The sequence below is a fragment of the Littorina saxatilis genome, unplaced genomic scaffold, assembly GCF_037325665.1.
Source record: "Littorina saxatilis isolate snail1 unplaced genomic scaffold, US_GU_Lsax_2.0 scaffold_189, whole genome shotgun sequence".
NCBI lineage: Eukaryota > Metazoa > Mollusca > Gastropoda > Littorinimorpha > Littorinidae > Littorina > Littorina saxatilis.
This window is the reverse complement of record NW_027126791.1, coordinates 26366-45000: the sequence shown is the minus strand read 5'-3', so window position 1 is coordinate 45000 and position 18635 is coordinate 26366. Positions and strand designations below refer to the sequence as shown.

General features: G+C 40.1%; 1 protein-coding gene and 2 long non-coding RNA genes across 3 annotated transcripts in view; all 3 read left to right on the top strand.

The window, feature by feature from the left end:
- Positions 1–13765, top strand: part of LOC138955289 (mediator of RNA polymerase II transcription subunit 12-like) — an 18626-nt gene extending 4861 nt beyond the window's left edge. Inside the window, exon 3 of the mRNA XM_070326919.1 lies at positions 13541–13765. Coding sequence (XP_070183020.1) covers positions 13541–13733 — 193 coding nt within the window. The 3' untranslated portion in view covers positions 13734–13765. The remainder of the gene's footprint in view (positions 1–13540) is intronic.
- LOC138955285 (uncharacterized) overlaps positions 1–18635 on the top strand; it is a 107515-nt gene that overhangs the window by 68352 nt on the left and 20528 nt on the right. The gene's annotated exons all lie outside the window — the stretch shown is intronic.
- On the top strand, positions 14228–16595 carry LOC138955287 (uncharacterized). The gene is made up of 3 exons (XR_011452174.1): positions 14228–14514; positions 14869–14966; positions 15536–16595. It is a non-coding gene; the product is annotated as an uncharacterized lncRNA (long non-coding RNA).

The window sequence follows — 18635 nt, the reverse complement described above, 5'->3', positions numbered from 1 at the left end:
AAGTACTCCACCCTCACACGAGCAGATTACTCCCCACGACAGGTTTACTCGGAGTAAACATTTCGTTGAAAAATTGTCCTCCCCTGACGAATAGATAACGAATAAATTACTCCCCTGTGCTCCCGAGTAAAAATTTCATACGACACTTTTACTCTCCTGTTCCCTGTCAGTCCTGGTCCGGTGGTGGAAGGGGTGGAGGGAGTGGTAGCGCAACATTCCGTTTGCGCGATATATCATATGGAGGATATCCCATTTCGCCCCCATCCCATGTTTGCGACATTTCACAACCCAAGAGTCATTTTACTTCCATGTCATACCACATGCACCACATCCCATGTTGGCGCCTTCTTGGTTCACCGCTATCCCATTTCGCCCTCACCCCAATTTTGCATCATTTCACAAGCCGAGCGTCATTTTGCTACCAAGAAATACCACTTGCGCCACATTCCACTTTGGTGCCATCCCGTTTTGCCGCCATTGCATTGCGCCCCCATTCCTATTTCGCGACATTTCACTAGCCAAGTGTCATTTTACTATCGTGTCATACCATTAGCGTAATATTCCATTTTGCCGCCGTCCCATTTGGCCCCCATCCCGTTTTTGCGACATTTCACAAACCAAGAGTCATTTAAGGTTTGTGTCATACCAATAGCGCGCCATCCAATTTTAACCCCATCCCATTTTCGTGTCATTCTACTAGCCAAGCGTCATTTTACTATTTAACTAGATAAGAGAGACATTCCGTTTGCGCGACATTTCATTTTGCCGCCATCCCATGAGTACGTCGTCCAAGACGAACGTTCACCGCGAGCTATAAACCCGGTAAAAAGTTGGGGAGTAACAATTTTGTGGAGGGAGTAATTTTTTCGTCCCTTGGGGAGTTCTTTTCTCCTACAAGATTTTTACTGGGAGTACACATTTCGTACGAATATTTTATTCTAGAGTCAATTATTTTTCATGGAGTACAAATTTCTTACTACACCGGCCCTTTTTCTGTTGTGGGTGACTGTTGTGGGTGTGGTGACTGTTGGGGGTGGGGTGACTGTTGTGGGTGTGGTGACTGTTGTGGGTGTGGTGACTGTTGTGGGTGGGGTGACTGTTGTGGGTGAGGTGACTGTTGTGGGTGTGGTGACTGTTGTGGGTGGGGTGACTGTTGTGGGTGTGGTGACTGTTGTGGGTGGGGTGACTGTTGTGGGTGGGGTGACTGTTGTGGGTGGTGTGACTGTTGTGGGTGGTGTGACTGTTGTGGGTGGGATGACTGTTGTGGGTGGGGGTGACTGTTGTGGGTGTGGTGACTGTTGTGGGTGGGGTGACTGTTGTGGGTGTGGTGACTGTTGTGGGTGGGGTGACTGTTGTGGGTGTGGTTACTGTTGTGGGTGTGGTTACTGTTGTGGGCGGGGTGACTGTTGTGGGTGGGGTGACTGTCGTGGGTGGGGTGATTGTAGTGGGTGGGGTGACTGTTGTGGGTGGGGTGACTGGTGTGGGTGGTGTGACTGTTGTGGGTGTGGTGACTGTTGTGGGTGTGGTGACTGTTGTGGGTGTGTTGACTGTTGTGGGTGGGGTGACTGTTGAGGGTTGGTATGGTGTTTAAAGAGATACTACTGATCTGACTGTTGTGGGTGGGGTGACTGTTGAGGGTTGGTATGGTGTTTAAAGAGATACTACTGATCTGACTGTTGTGGGTGGGGTGACTGTTGAGGGTTGGTATGGTGTTTAAAGAGATACTACTGATCTGACTGTTGTGGGTGGGGTGACTGTTGAGGGTTGGTATGGTGTTTAAAGAGATACTACTGATCTGACTGTTGTGGGTGGGGTGACTGTTGAGGGTTGGTATGGTGTTTAAAGAGATACTACTGATCTGACTGTTGTGGGTGTGGTGACTGTTGTGTGTGGGGTGACCGTTGTGGGTGGGGTGACTGTTGTGGGTGTGGTGATTGTTGTGGGTGGTGTGACTGTTGTGGGTGTGGTGACCGTTGTGGGTGGGGTGACCGTTGTGGGTGGGGTGACTGTTGTGGGTGGTGTGACTGTTGTGAGTGTGGTGACTGTTGTGGGTGTGGTGACTGTTGTGGGTGGGGTGACTGTTGTGGGTGTGGTGACTGTTGTGGGTGTGGTGACTGTTGTGGGTGTGGTGACTGTTGTGGGTGTGGTGATCACTGTTGTGGGTGGGGTGACTGTTGTGGGTGTGGTGACTGTTGTGGGTGGGGTGACTGTTCCAAGGGACACTACCGGTACTGATCTGACTGTTGTGGGTGGGGTGACTGTTGTGGGTGGGGTGACTGTTGTGACTGATCTGACCGTTTTGAGGATAGTTTCTGGCGAATTTGACTAATTTGAAGAATGTCAGGAATCCGCTGTACCGTTATTTAGATGTACATGGCAGGATTTTTCTCTGAAAATCACCACAAGAATGTTTATGAATGCTAATGAATGAGCATTCAGGCACTGCTTTCCTCCTGTGCTGAAGTTGAAAAATTAAGTCTTGAGTTCGCTTACGTCAGTTGCACCACCAGGGACCCAGTCACCCAGTTGCCCTGGTAACTAACAACAATCGAGTCGAGTGGTCGAGGGAAATAACCCTTTGTATCATATGAACCCTTTCAGTATATGCCTTTCTTTCGTCAAATCTCAAGGTCACAGACGGGTCATGTCTGGCCCAAAGTATGGGACCATTTTCTACAATGTTTTTGACGACAAATTTCAACTTGACAAACTTCCAGGATTTGTTATCTTCAGACATGTCATGAGTTCGATTATCCTAAAACAACGCACACTCCAAAACCCGCAAGAATACCATTTCCTCAAGAGTTTGATCATTCTAAACATGACCTGAATTTGCTTGCATGCTCTCTGTCCAATGTCTAGGTCACAGACTGTTTATAGAGCTAGAGTAACAATTAGTACATATATATATATATCTCTTTTAAATTACACATGACGATTGTGAGTCACATAAGCATTTGCTTTTCTTGTGACAGGAACATTCAATAAGGATGACATAAAGCAAACAGCTCTTAATTCTGTCGTTGTTGCTCTGAACATTTGTGTGATAGGGGGTTAGGAGGAGGAGGTAGTAGCGATTTGAAGTAGTTGGTAGGTGAATGTAGTCACCTCGTAGTAGTAGACCCCGAAGTAAGGAGAACACCATGTGGGTGAATGTAGTCACCTCGTAGTGGTAGACCCCGAAGTAAGGAGAACACCATGTGGGTGAATGTAGTCACCTCGTAGTAGAAGACCCCGAAGTAAGGAGAACACCATGTGGGTGAATGTAGTCACCTCGTAGTGGTAGACCCCGAAGTAAGGAGAACACCATGTGGGTGAATGTAGTCACCTCGTAGTGGTAGACCCCGAAGTAAGGAGAACACCATGTGGGTGAATGTAGTCACCTCGTAGTAGTAGACCCCGAAGTAAGGAGAACACCATGTAGGTGAATGTAGTCACCTCGTAGTGGTAGACCCCGAAGTAAGGAGAACACCATGTGGGTGAATGTAGTCACCTCGTAGTGGTAGACCCCGAAGTAAGGAGAACACCATGTGGGTGAATGTAGTCACCTCGTAGTGGTAGACCCCGAAGTAAGGAGAACACCATGTAGGTGAATGTAGTCACCTCGTAGAAGTAAACCCCGAAGTAAGGAGAACATCATGTGGGTGCGTCTTTAGTGTCTTGAACGGAACGAACAACACTTGCTCTCGTCTTGGACTTTACACACGTGTAGAGAATGATAGACAAGAGGTCACTGGCACAGGCCGACGAATCACTTGATGCAACAGGTAACTCTGGAAAAACCATGACTTTTGGTTCACATTTCTCTTTAATTCTTGTTCCTTTTCTCGCCGACTCAGCCAATGGCTGGGTGGTCACACAACACTATCAATGCAGTCTACATCATGCTGTTTATGAAAACAATTCCGTCCTCTCAGTCTGAGATAGTTCTCAGTTCTCTCAAAAATATCAAACCCGAGGCTTTAATCTGAGCGCTTCAAACAGCAACAAAGGAACATCCTAGACCAACTTCCTACGGCCCTTCCCCTGGCTCGGCCATAAAGTTACACAACCTGCAGGCGAGGTACCCGGCCTCCCAGCCAGCAAAATTTTGCGCAGCGAATGCGTGTCGCAGTCGCCAAACTCTGCGTAACAACTGCACTGGACGCATGCGTAACGCGCGCGATTTTGCAAAGCGAAATACATGCGTGACACACTCGTTTTCCCTCAGATTACGCAGACCATACGCACCTCCAGCGCACGCTTATTTAACACCAAGACAAATTCGCACTCTCCACGCAGACGTCACGATTGCTTTACGCATTCTCACGCTATTAACGCGCTCTCCACGCAGACGACACGATTGCTTTACGCATTTAACGCGCTCTTGACGCAGATGTCCTGATCATCTTACGCACTCTCCACGCAGATGTCACGAATTATTGACGCATTCTCAGGCATTACGCGCTTTTTACGCTCTCTTCACGCAGATGTCACAATTGCTGTACGCATTCTCACGCATTTGACGCACTCTCCACGCAGATGTCACAATTGCTTTACGCATTCTCACGCATTTGACACACTCTCCACGCAGATGTCACGATTGACCTACACAATTTTACGCAGACCACACAACCGCTTTACGCACTCACAAACAAATAATGGGCAGTGCACAACATTGTATTGATCCAGAAAGACAAAGGTCAAGCGTGCAGGTTCGATAACAGAGATGATCATAATTATGTACAAGTTCTAAAACAAAAATGCAGTCAAATAAATTGATTAAAACAAAGGAGAGATTTGAATCTTGCTTATTGCCATTGTGACTTCCAGGTTTTAATTTCACTGCATTTTGACATACCAGCAGCACGGAAACAAAAATGATCAAAATACTATTCAAAGCAGAATTCAAATTGGCAGAACAAAGAATAAATAGAACAAAACCCTGATAGTCATCATCGATACGCCGTAGTACATGCAGTGAAGAATCCAGTATAACTTATAAGAGAGAATTTTGATGTACACTCGTCACTATATCACATTGATGTAAACAAATAAATAAATAATTGGCACAGCCTAGGCATAGGCAGCAGTGAGTTGTATCAACATGTTTGAATACAGAACAGCAACAAAAAGAGAAAAAAAGTTCTACAAGCCAGCTAATAGTTGAACTTCAGATTACTAATGATATCACAAACAAACACTTAGTTAATGCCCATTCTCCAGGGATCGAAATCCAGTCAATGTACACCAAACTAGGATAACACATACATTTAGAATCTATCACGACTGCATAAAACATTGGTATGCAATTCACAAAGCAAGGAACTTGAAACATGAACATTGACATTAAACATACATATGTGCCCCACACACATTTCGGACAAGGCAGCTGAACGAAATTCAGATGTGGATGGAGCACAAAATAATTAGATGGGGCGGCGTGAAAGCATACTGGGACAAGGAACAAGCAAGAGAAAGAGGATAAGAAGATAAAAGGAAGAACAAACCGAAGAATAAGAAAGAAAAAAACAAAATAAGAGAAGGAGAGACCAAAAAAAAAGGACCAAAAAAAAGGAAAAAAAAGGGAGACAATCATATGAATGTGTACCATTTAAATAAAAGAAATTAAAAAAATTACTTTTAAAAAGGAGACATTTCAGGTTTTGATTTGAAGTGTGTTAACATATTCACATATACCAGTAACTTTGCATGGAAAAAAAAAGTTCACAATGATTTGAAGCAAATTCAAATGCCAGAGAAAAAACAGAACAAAACCCTGATGTCATCATTGATAATCAGTGGTACGTTCAGTGAAGAAAAAACAATTGACACAACCTAGACATGGGCAGCAGTGAGTTATCAAGTTTCACTACACAAAAGTAACAACTACAATAATGAAACAAAAGGTAAAATGCCAGCTAATAGTCAAAATTCAGAACAATGATATCAAAAAGAAACACTTATTCAATGCCCCTTCTCCACTGATATGTATAAGCACACCAACATGACATAAACTCATAAATTTAAAAAAAAAACATGACATAAAACTCATAAATTAAAAAAAACTTATCAGACTGCGTAAAACATAGGTTTGCCATCTCAAAATGGATGTAAAACACGCAGCTTACTCACAAAATGATAGACAAGTCTCCAGCGGCCAGCTGCTCAGCAAACAAAATAAGGTGGCGAGGATCAATATAATTGAAATGCATTTTTTTTTGCTGTTTCGGAGAGAACTTTGCTTCATTTACCTTACACTGCCTGCATTCAAGGGCTAAATTTTTATCAGGTGCACCAAGACTTACATCTATAGAAATCCAATCATAACGGTTTTAACAGCAACAAAAAAAAAAAGTATATTTCTAGTCTCGCTTCTAAATTCTCAACTCAACTCCAAAAAATAATAAAGAACAACAAAAACCCGCATCATGCATTGTCTCCTTCAAGCTGCCTAGGTTGTTTGCGTTCGACTCCCATAAATGACAAGGAATTGTTAAAACCTTTTCTTTCTATTTGTTCACTTTTTGTTTTCTTCTTTTCTGAACTCTTTATACTTGTATTTTATTCATTTTAATTTAGCCTGAAGGTTTGAGTCGTGTATTAAAAATCGAATATAGTGTGTAAGTGCCCTAGAACAGCTTTTCCAGAATCATGTATTCTATATTTTTAGTATGGGATACCCACAAGAAAAGTTCAAATGCATCCATGCGTCTCCACTGATAGTAATGGTAGTTGAGCACTTCCAGTTTAGTCTTCTGTCGTTCTGACACAACCTAAAAGGGTACATCATGTCTGAACATCATCTGTAGAAGAGTGTGAAGTTTAAAGCTTAGCTTAAATAATGTCCAACAAAACCCCAGACTCTTCTGTACATTACCCATCAGCCACACAGACCTGAACTGTGAAATACAATTACTCACTAGCAATTTCTCAGGCGAGTCAAATCTTACATTCATCAAATTTTTGCAACTAGCATTGTAAATAAGCCTACAGAGATTACAAAGTTCAATTACTGCAAACCAAATCATGAAGGCTCTTCCATGGCCTGTTGTCTCTTTCTTTTATCACAGGCTTCCAAAAACCAGTCTTGAACGGCCGTCTTCAAGGTCTTGACCTGTGGCACCCGTACAGCTTCACGGAACAGCCTCTGCATGACAAAACAAAAAATAACATGAACTTAGATCATCAAACAACTATCACTGATTTGAGAAAAGTCTCAAGTTTATTTCCTGACGCCTGTAAACTTGCTAAAAATCATACAGACACACAAACTTGCATACACACCATACGCTTTTACAACACACCAACTATACTTGAGTTAGGAAATTACAACACATTGTAATCCTTGTAGAAGAGAAGTAAAAAAAAAAAAACCTACCCTAATATTTGTTTTAACCCTTTCGCTGCCAATCAAAACTTGGGTATGTGCATTCCTGACTGCCAGGGAATATTGGAGTTTGGGGTGTAATAATTCACACAAAAATCTAGCTTCAAACTGGCAGTAGGTAGGTAAGTAAAACCTATGTTGTTTTTAAAGGAAATTGAACCAAGAATCTGTTTTTAGTGTCTAATCATGGAAATGATAATTAGTTTGGCTTATAATGATGTTTAAATATGAACTTTTGAAAAATCAGCCCGGCGCATCTTCCGGTGCCTGTGGATCAAACACAGGTGGCTGTTTTGCTCGCTCCAAGAAAGGATTATAATCACTGTCATCTACCTGTTTCCAACGAATTGTCCGAAAGAAGATCTCCCCCTTCCCCTGTCAGTATCCATAATCATTTGCACCGCCTGTAGCGTCAGTCCAGCTTTGTTTTTCCCTACTAGGGCCCGGTCGACAGTCACCGTTAGCCATTTTGACGAGTCGAGATTTCTCTCCCATACCCTGTCGACAAGGCCGAAAATAGCCTTCAAACGCAAAACCGCGTCACCATTTATGTTTATTCATGAGAATGAGGTATCCTACCAAGCCATTGGCTGCTATTTGTGTGTCAGCAGTGACGTAGCATTTCTGGAAAATCCCGGAACGGAGAAGACGGGTTTACCCGTCCTAAGGCGCTGCGGCTGCACAAGCGCATGACTGGTATACCCGTCATAAGGCAGTCAAGTGGTTAAAGTTACCTTTACTATGACTTTTTCTTTGGGGGCCTTCGGAAATTCATAATACATAACATGTACTGTGACGTGCAGACGCATATGTGACGACATCATACCGTTTGCTAACATCCTTATTTCGTATGTAGTCGAAAATCCATGACACTGACAAATGAGCTCAGGAACTTGGCTTCTAGCAATTTAATGTTAAGCGTAAAAGCTTTGACAACTATCATTCACATGTGAAACATGGCAAATTTAAAATTGATTCCAAAGAACAAAATTTGAGACAGAAATAACTTGTTGTTTTGTAGACATGGATTTTATCTTCTTCCTAAAAGGACCAGGATGATTTTACAAATTATGAAAAACAACTCACTGTCGATGGCTTTTAGTCGCAGCGTACACCATGGTCTCTTTCCCTGCCCTCCCCCAGAGCCCCCTGTCAGCAACCGTGTAGCCTATGGAACACCTTCGTCATCACAGCATCAGTAGTCGTCTTTAGTTCATGTCCACCAACCACACCGAGCTCATGGTCATGGATCTGAAACAAACAAAACAAGCCAACTGAATTCCAAAAATCAAATATTCAGACAGCTCTTCTTCACATACAAACAATTCAATCTGGAAGCATCATACTGTCACCTGGAACAAAAAATCAATAATCACACTTGCTTTAAAAAAAAAAGTTTTCAGAAGAGCAAATGGTGATTGAGTGTAGCATTGTCATAAAATGTAATCACACACCTCAGGTGACCTGCATCAATCATTCAATACTATCTCACAAATCTTCATTTGGAAAGCACAAACATAATTAGAAGAGAGCGTCAACCGTGATACTATTCAGTGTGGACAATTTTTTTCTGACCCATAATCCGATGCCTACACAAAGTGAGAATCAGAACTCACAAGAAGGCACTGTTGCATGTTTGTGATTATTTGCTTGAGTGTAGCACTTGCAATTTTGAACTTGAGGAAACAGCGTAGCAATTTCTGTTACATCCCTGAAAACCTAGCAGATGGCAGCTCTGGCCACAGAGCAATATTTGCATTATTTCTCACAGATGCAATGATCACAGAAAACAAAGTGGTGCATGCATTTTCCGCACCCCACATGAGAAAAAGAGGCCCATCATTGTGCGTACCCATAAGCATAGTTTTATCATCAAAATGTGTTGGTTAAATTCACAAATGTGACCAATACGCATAAACCTTGCATGAATTCCCAGGATAATGGGAAACTGGTCATGACTGAGAACTGATGAACAGTTAAGATACACCCGTGAACCGTGATGACATCTGGCATCCTCCAAAAAGCACACACTCAAGGTAACATTTAAAGCCTAAAGAGCGTCCAACAATAACATGTCACTCTCACAAGATCTTGCTACAGTTATCTGGGGAAAATAGCACAGGCATGACTGGTCTGCTTCAACAATAGCATTCAAAGCCACCTACCAGTGATCACTCCTTCGACAGATCCATCATGTGCCTTCAACATCTTCCACACTCAACAGTAAAAAGATGACTCCATCGAACAGTAGCACAGGCTCTGGCTCCACCATGATTCTTTGGCGACCAATTACTAAATTAGTCGCATCAGGTCCATCTGCTCCTGTAGAACCTTCTCCAGCAGCAAGAACTGATGTTTATCTTGCCGCTCTGCTCTGCTCGTAGTCTTGTGTCCGCTGAATGGAAGAAAAGAAGAACAAAAAGTCATTTACATGAAGCAATACATATTTTAGACAATCTGTCGGCCTGAAAAGAAACCATCAGCACTAAAAAACAATCTGAGCAAATGTTCAAAGTAAACGTGACATCTCTATATTTTTGAATTCAGGAGAAGATGAGGAATATATACATTGCAATCAATTTTTAAAGGGGCATACAGAGTGGCATTTGATGGGGTAAAAAGATGTAGGGACTCAGCAGTTGGAGATGAAAATTTTTGTGTGTATTTACTTCAAGCAGATTTTTTTTTTTTTTTTTTTTTAGACAGAAGAACAAACACACACTAAAAATCCTTGTTTAAAGTTGAACTGACCTTAACTTTTCCTCCAAACACTAGAACTTTTTGTATTCATTCAAAAATATTCATCAAAAAGGTTAAATTTTAAATTCAATTTTGCAGACTTTGGATGAAAAGTTACTCTTCTCTGGCATCCCGCGGACACAGTTCACACTTTCTCATCAATGAGATGCCTGTGTTAATTAAAAACAAACATCAATAAAACTATTAAAATAAAATAAAAATTTAAATATAAAAATAAAATCGACCAACCGCCCCCACCCGATTTTTTTTCCCTTTGCTGGAAACAATACATTTGTTTCACTAAAACAGTAAAAGAGATCAGCTGAATTTGTTTGACACATCTGGTTATAACTAAAAGAATAAAACACAAAATAAGCCAAAGTCACAGAACAAAAAGACGCTGTCAGTGTCACTATCAATGACTCTGAATGAGACACTCATAAATGCTATCGAGCCATACCTGTTCATCTTCACCTTGCCGGGACGGAACGACAGTCTGCGTTACTGGCATCGGTGGCGGTGTTAAGGTCACTGTCCATCTCAGCTTTCTTCACCTTCAGTTCAAACAAGCAGTGAGCACCGTCATACTCAAGTCAAAGCTTTCTGAAAAAATAAATACTTGGAAGTTAAATAGGATCACATTGATTCCCAAACCTAACAGTAACACGCAAACATCAAAACTGGAATATTAATTATTAAATATAAGCATCTCAATTTCACTAAATTAGTATATTTATTTTCTCTGTGATGTATTTTTTATTTTTATTTCAAAAAAATCTGTTTTTCAACTTTATCACTGCACACGCTGACACAGCCTCTGCCTGCCTCTCTAGTCTATGCATGCCTCGGGAACAAGGGTAATTTTTCTCTTTTCCGAGACTCAGACACAGAATATTCCACTATGACTATGAGTCTATGTCAGTATGCGGAACTGAAAGTTGGAACATCTGTGGAAAAATAAAAAGATACAAATAAAAAAAAAACAGATATATGAAGAGCCTATTAGTATTACTACTAAAGCTCCTGACAACTGCTGCCGCAATGACTCGACCAGATTAGGAACCAACCAAAGTTCACCAAGAAACAGACAATGAGACATAAAATGATAAACGAAAATTCAGTTTTTATGGTGCCGTGAGCGACCCGCGAATCGGGATTCGGATGGTATTTTCACTCTTCCACAACTCCTTAAAAACAAACCACTGCATCAATCAACTTTATGTTTTTGGAAAAGTTAGTTCATTCATCCATCTTTCAGACAAAACAAACATGAATGAATAGAACAGTGTTCTTCTAGGCGAAAAAAAAATCGAAAGTGTGAGAAATTCTCTCTGCCATCAAACTCGGAAGCCGAAGCCGCGAGCTATCAAAAATTCAAATTCCCAAATCTTTCCTTCAGTTGATCAACTTACCTATTCTTGAAAGAAGTCAATCTTCATTTCAGAGAGAAGGATAAGATTACCTTGCATCCAATAAGCAAGTCAAAAATACAAGTCAATATGAAGAAAAAGCAAAAAAACGCCGATACAATGTGGATTTGACAGACTTCTTGCCAACAGGAAGTTGGAGATTGTCTGATTGAAGTATGTCTGACAGACAAGGGAAATAACTTCAATAAATTGCTCTTTTCAGTCAAGGTAACTGTCTCCCCTGAAATTGAACTTTCATGGATATTTTCTTCCAAAGCAAAATAAAATAAAATGAAAATATGCTGAGAACAAATTTTATGTAACCATTAACATCAGCCTTTATTTTGAGTAGATAATTAGTTTCAAAGTTACTTTAGTTTACATTTTTTTGTTTAATCTGAATTTTTTAAATGTTTTTATCGTTTTGTTATGGGTGTTCATATAGATTTCAGTTATCTTTTCTGTTCATATAATATTTTTATTATGCTTTGCCTAGATTTTTCCACGACATTATTTTGTGGAAAGCTGATTCCTACAACAATACCAAATCCCCATTACAATAATTATATTACATGCTAAAACAATTATAATGATAATACAAATTAAAATAATCATATTTATTTTAAGATAAAAATAATCAGGATAACAATTAAGCAAATAAATGTTAGTAATAACAAAATGATTAAATAAAAATTAAATGGGAAAACCATTACATAAAATAAAAATATTTTTATTAAACTTTTAAATGCATTTTTTTTTTTAACCGAAACTGTCTTAAGATAAACTGAAAAATAACGGATTGAAAGTTTTTATGCAATTTTTTTTCTAAAACAAAAAAAAAGAAGTTTTTGAAGAAGAATAACTATTCATAACCAAAATTTAAAAGTAAATATTTTTTAATAACATAAAATATAATAAATTATTTCATGAAGTAAATGCATAAACCCACGGTATAAAATTAGGAAAAACAAAAATTGCAATCACCTTTTCATTGAATCCATGCGTGCTAAACACTGCGTGGTGAAGTCGTTTCGAATGCGACAATCTGCGTAAAAGTTGGCGAAAAGTAACGCGCGCGAAGCGAAGGTGTCACGAGGCCGTACGCATCCCCGCATGAAAAACGCAGAAATAACGCATGCGTCACGCAGAATCATGCTGGCTGGGCTCTTTCTAATTCTAGGGGCTTAAGTTCAAAGGATCAAAGACTAGCCAGGGGATGGTCACAGATGGTTAAGCGCGTTTACGATCTATGCAGGTGTCTGGACCTGTGCATTTCATAATTTAATTGAGAACAGATAATGACATCAGACGGAACATAATGCGATCGGCAAAACTTACACAAGACATAAAGGAAAGAAAAATATAATAACGTATTACTAGTAGTAGCCAGTTTAGCACTTGGCTACATTTGGAAATTGTGTCACAGGCGTTAGTGCCATGTCTCACTTTAATGGGCTTACACAGATCGATCGCCTGCTACACAATGAGGTCAACACAGTAACTTCGATTCCATATTGTCAAAATTCACACTCAGATTGCTAGATGTGATTAAAGATGTTCATCTTTGATTCAACAGATGAATGTTGTTATTTCACTGACAGCAAATTGTATAGCCCTGGCCCATGGCACCGTAGTGACCCGCCATTTCAAATTTCGTCACTAATTACAAGATGTAACAATTAAAGCACCGGACAATTCATCATGGCGCAAAACTTGAAACAATGCAAATACTGCAAAGCTAGTGAACGGATATTTCTAGTAAATTTGAGGTCCCCCAGAGGTTGATAGTGGTGGGGGGTGGGGGGGGGAGGGGGGAGGTTCAGAAAGAAGGAAGGAGAAATAACGAGCACAATCATCATTAAAACAAGCATACAAACAAACATAAATTCTCAGTAACCGATACCATTCTTACAAACTACTTATACATTCATGGTTCTTCCAATCGTCACTTACTTTGCGACGAATGCAACCAATACAAAAGCTGAAACCCAACTACATCCATTCTACTCAATCTGTGTTGCAGGTTTGTGGGACCGGCCACCACGGTGTCTGTCCCCTGCTACAACGGTGTCCGTGTGGAGGTGCGGACTGCAGGACAGGCGGTGGCGGAACTGGGGTGGAGGCTGGCACTTCTGGTTTTGACGATGCAACAACTGGACCTGTTAAATAGAGACCCACGTCTGGTCTGCTTGGCAGGCCCCCCTGGCACTGGTTAGACACGTCATCGTCGTCATCATCATCATCATCATCATCATCGTCATTATCGTCGTCGTCATCGTCGTCGTAGTCGTCGTCAACATCATCATCATTATCATTATCATCATCATCATCGTCGTCGTCGTCGTCGTCATCATCATCATCATCATCATCATCATCGTCGTCGTCGTCGTCATCAGCATCATCAGCATCGTCGTTGTCATCATCATCATCATCATCATCATCATCATCATTATCATCATCATCATCATCATCATCATCATCATCGCCTTTAGTCATTTTCATTGTCCACGCTATCTATGGCAATGTAATAGAAAATGAAAGCAGTGTAATCTTCAGTTACAAGAATGAAAAGGCACGAAGTATTCACATTTTTCCGCAACCCACTGTGCCATCGCGGTTTCAAGGGCAAGATAGAGTTATTCCGCCTTCCACAGGAAGATAACTTCCGGTTACTAGCCATTTCTCTCAAATTACAGTATCAGCCATCCTCTTTTAGATCTAGACTGGCGTTTAGATCAATTACAACTACTATGGACCCTGTATCAAGGAAGCGTTGGTGGGAACACAAAGGGAAGGTGTTAGTGAGAATGCCTGATCACTTTGAGGTCGCTTCTCCATCAAATGAAAGTTTAAAATGGGAAGACAACATGCGGAACTGGCCGCCGGTGACCTATGTCAAAATCGTCAATTACCTAATGGTTTTCTGAGGGGTGCGACGGGGAAGCCATGGAGAATTTCAAGAGTATGGAGTCTTACAACTATTTCCAATCCCGAAAGGTCAGTACACATGCAATGTTTACCTTTTCGTCATAATTTTATAGTATTTATTTGACACTGACACACTGAGAGTGAGAAGAAAGTGACAGTTCACTATCACTATGTTGACACCAAGCAGAAGAAGAAGAAGAAACTAGTAGTAAAATGTTGGGTTTGTTATTATAGCTAGCACAGTGCTAGACATTAACTATTGTTGTCTTGACCATAGAAGTGGTAGCAGAGCAACACACCTGTCACTGAGTGTCAACAGACACACTCATTTTTAGTTGTGTTTTTCAATGTTACTTCACATTTGCCTATATATCAAAAATGATTTCTAGTAGGCCTAATACTGATTACTGTTTTATGTTTCAGGTTAGTGCTGAAGACCGACGACAAGCAAGCGGTTTTGCTCCCACCCCCCAGTGTCAACGCTAAAAATATCATCGGATCTGGAAGAGACTCAGAGCCAAGTAAGCTTTGTTTGTTTGTTTGTTTTTATCAATTTATGATCTGCTGACTTCAAATTGTCTGTCTTCCTACATCAGTGTATAAGAAATTTAAAATGAATCGGCATCCCAAAACGGATGCATAGGAAGGGTCACGAAACAGATTCAAGATTTTACAAAACAAACAAACAAGATCTAGACATATGTCGACAAGCCGCGTGCATTCAATCAATCGACTCTTGAATCGAGAAGTTTAAGGAGGTTACTTGATACAGATAGTGATGCAGTTTTCAAGACATCGATAAAGCTTATGCTGAATCATTTTTTTTATTCCCAGAAATGTACCATTGAATTGATGCAACAACAAAAATAGCACTAGATTGCTACAATTTTGATTTTGCATAGAACACTCCGAAATAATTTCCGGGGAGCATCTCCCGCACCCGTAAGTTTTTTTCAATTTCAGGAGTTATTTCCCTCATGTATTATCATGCTTAAATGCTGTGAGTGTGAATGATGCATGTGTAATCTGATAACAAGATCATTGATGCTAATTCTATTGCTAATATATACATTTGATTTTGTATTTACAGAAGCAGCCATTCCTTTGCCCTCCGCATCTAGTGAGAGCTTAGGACCAGGGCCAGATCATGCCTTTGCAAAGAGGGACACGACTACCTGTGAGGGTATTGTTATTGGAACACAGACTACCTCAAGTTGGCAGAGCTGCAGATGACAATTACATAACAGGCCTCTGTGATTAATCGTCTGACTGAAGATGTTTCTGGCTTGAAGAAAGACAACATGAAGCTAAAGGAGAACATACGCTCTTTTTCTGTTGATTCTCTACTGAAAAATGACACTGCAGTATGGTTTTACACATATGGTGATCTTTCGGTATGCATGTACCTACTTCGTAAAAAAGGCAGGTCTACATTACTGGGTTGATGAGCTGCCAAAGGCCACATCACTCCAAAGAGCAAGACGCGTATTTGTCATGTAATGGTTTATATAATTTACTCTGGTACTGTATAGAATAAAGGGCCCATTATCAATCAAATCTCTGGTCTGGTCGAGTTTGTTTCATAAATGATTGTATGTGAGCTTACGAACATAACGATTTCCACTTTAAATAAATGTGATCAAGATAATTAGGTAGACAACATGTCAAGAGACGTTTATTCCTTATTTCTTGTTATAATTGAAGGATATTATTATGCAATATACTGCTTTGTTTTTTCAAATTGTCTCCCTTGTACCGACACTTTAGTACACAATGTGTGCATTCACTTGAGTTATTTCTTAAAGAAAATTACCCCCCAAAATTATTCAAAACAGTCTTTGACATATCTACAGTTTAATTAAAAGAAAAACTGTATTTTATTTTTTAAGTGATAAATAAATATAGACAAATCTTGGGACTGTGCACAAACTGATCGGCTTGAACTCAAAAGTCGCAACCAAGAATCTTCTGCAACTTTTGAGTTCAAGTCTGTCAGCTTGTGCACGGTCCCACAATCAGTTCAATAAGAATTTTCCTTGATATAGCCTTGGAAAAAAAAGTAAGTAACAAATTTTGTACAAACAAATTTGTTCAAGGGAGACAATTGGAATCATGTTTTTTAAAATCGGTGAATTGCATTATAATTTCCTCAAAAAAATAACAAATAACTGTGAAATAAATTGAAAAAAAAGTGCTAACATTATTACCTTGATCAGATCGATGTGTATGACAAGGAATTTCTATGTTTGCTGATTTAGTTGTCCGGTAATGACTTTTTCATGCACGGGGCTTCTAAATTCACTCGCTCAAACGCTCATGTCTGCACCAACATTCACACACGTCCATATCGGCACATTCATAAGGGATGGTGACAACACGCTCTTGAACAACAAACATGGCACAAAACGAATGAACATTTCAAACATTTCGCTATTGAATCAAATCATCAGTACATGGATATCAAATCATAAAACATCTCACAAAATACCTCCTTGCCATTCCGAAGTTGAAGAAGAACACAGTCCGGCATTACACACACTACACTTTCATCACTGAGAATCGCTGTTCACAACACATGTCCTCGGCTCTGATACGTTCTCCGAATAATACACGAAATTCCTGGATGATGGTATAGTCCAACGAAGCCGAAACACTTCTTACTATCCTCTGACACAAATTCTTATCAGCTTCCACAATCTTCTGTCTTAACTGCAGGCATTTGGTTTAAGCGTGTTTATTCAAATTCTCATACACACGTTTCAAACAATAACAACATTGAGAACGTTAACAAGCAGATTGCTTATGGACACGTTCTTGAACTTATAATCAATACACATTCAGATAGCAAAACATGGCGAACAAGTGATAGCTTCAACACTTATCTTGATAATCTTTAATTATATTTTATACAAATAGGGTAAAGAGAGAGAGAGAGAGAGAGAGAGAGAGAGAGAGAGAGAGAGAGAGAGAGAGAGAGAGAGAGAGAGAGAGAGAGGGAGAGAGAGAGAGGGAGGGAGAGAATGCCTGGCTACATCAATTGCACAGTTAATATAATATCAGCCGAAGCGATTAGTTAACATAACATAGTCTTGTACAACAGAGAATATTTTCGTGTTCAAAGATATAGTTAAATCAGTATTTCCAAACAAGAGTGTTTTGCAGTCCAGAACGTGTGTTGGCAGACTATTGAATAAAATGGTTCTATGTTCTTTAAATTTTGGACAGTGTAACAAGAAATGTTCAGAATCTTTCGGGCATGCTCCCACACGTACATTCTAAATTATCAGAGAGGTGTCGGTTAACTAAGTCTTGTTGCAAATCGCTCATGTTTAATCTCAACCTGCTGTGAAGTACCTGTGCCTGGCGGTTGCCTAAATAATAATACTGTGGAACAACAACATCTCCATCGGTCAAATACCTTTTAAATTCACCAACTGACTGCGTTTGTTGTATATTTTCTGGAAGATTATTCCACAAAGCTGTCGTTGAAGGAAAAAATGAAGATTTATATAACTCACTTCTGCACAAAGGCATTTAAAAAATTAAACCTGAACTCACACACAGAGGTGACAGCACTACGTACCCTCCCTCGCTGTAAACAAAGTACTGATTTTACCTGTCCATATCGAAACTTCATACATTTTTCACTTGACAGAACAGTTAACTGTTGCTACTAACTTAATTAACTGGTATTGGAAAAAAAATATCACACCTTGAAAACCCTAGTTCAGTATATCATAACTATATGCAGCCTTCAAACGGTTGGTACCGGTTGTTGAAGATCTCTTAGTCGCGCTTCCTTGCATCCGGACTTTTTGGGTCAAAATTGAGGCCTTGAAGAGTCGTCCGGGGAAACTTGTCTTGAAGCATACCTGAAAATGAAAGGTTTTTTTTTACTTCACACTGAAGCAAAACTTATGCTGGGTACAAATGCTAAAACAAGTTGCGCCAGTCTGTCAAACTCGCATGTATAACGATACTGAACGCAGTACATTTCACAAGGACAATGCTTAGCTGAAAACCAGCATCCACGTCGAATAAGGTAAGTGGCAACCCAGCATAGCGCAGTAGCAAAACTGTCCCACAGGAAATCACGCTTCCCTGTGTTTAAAAAAAAATCTGTTTAACTTTCTAAGCTTGTAGCCCTGAAAGTCAAAAAAAATGATGCACTAGCCTCTTGGCTAGTGATT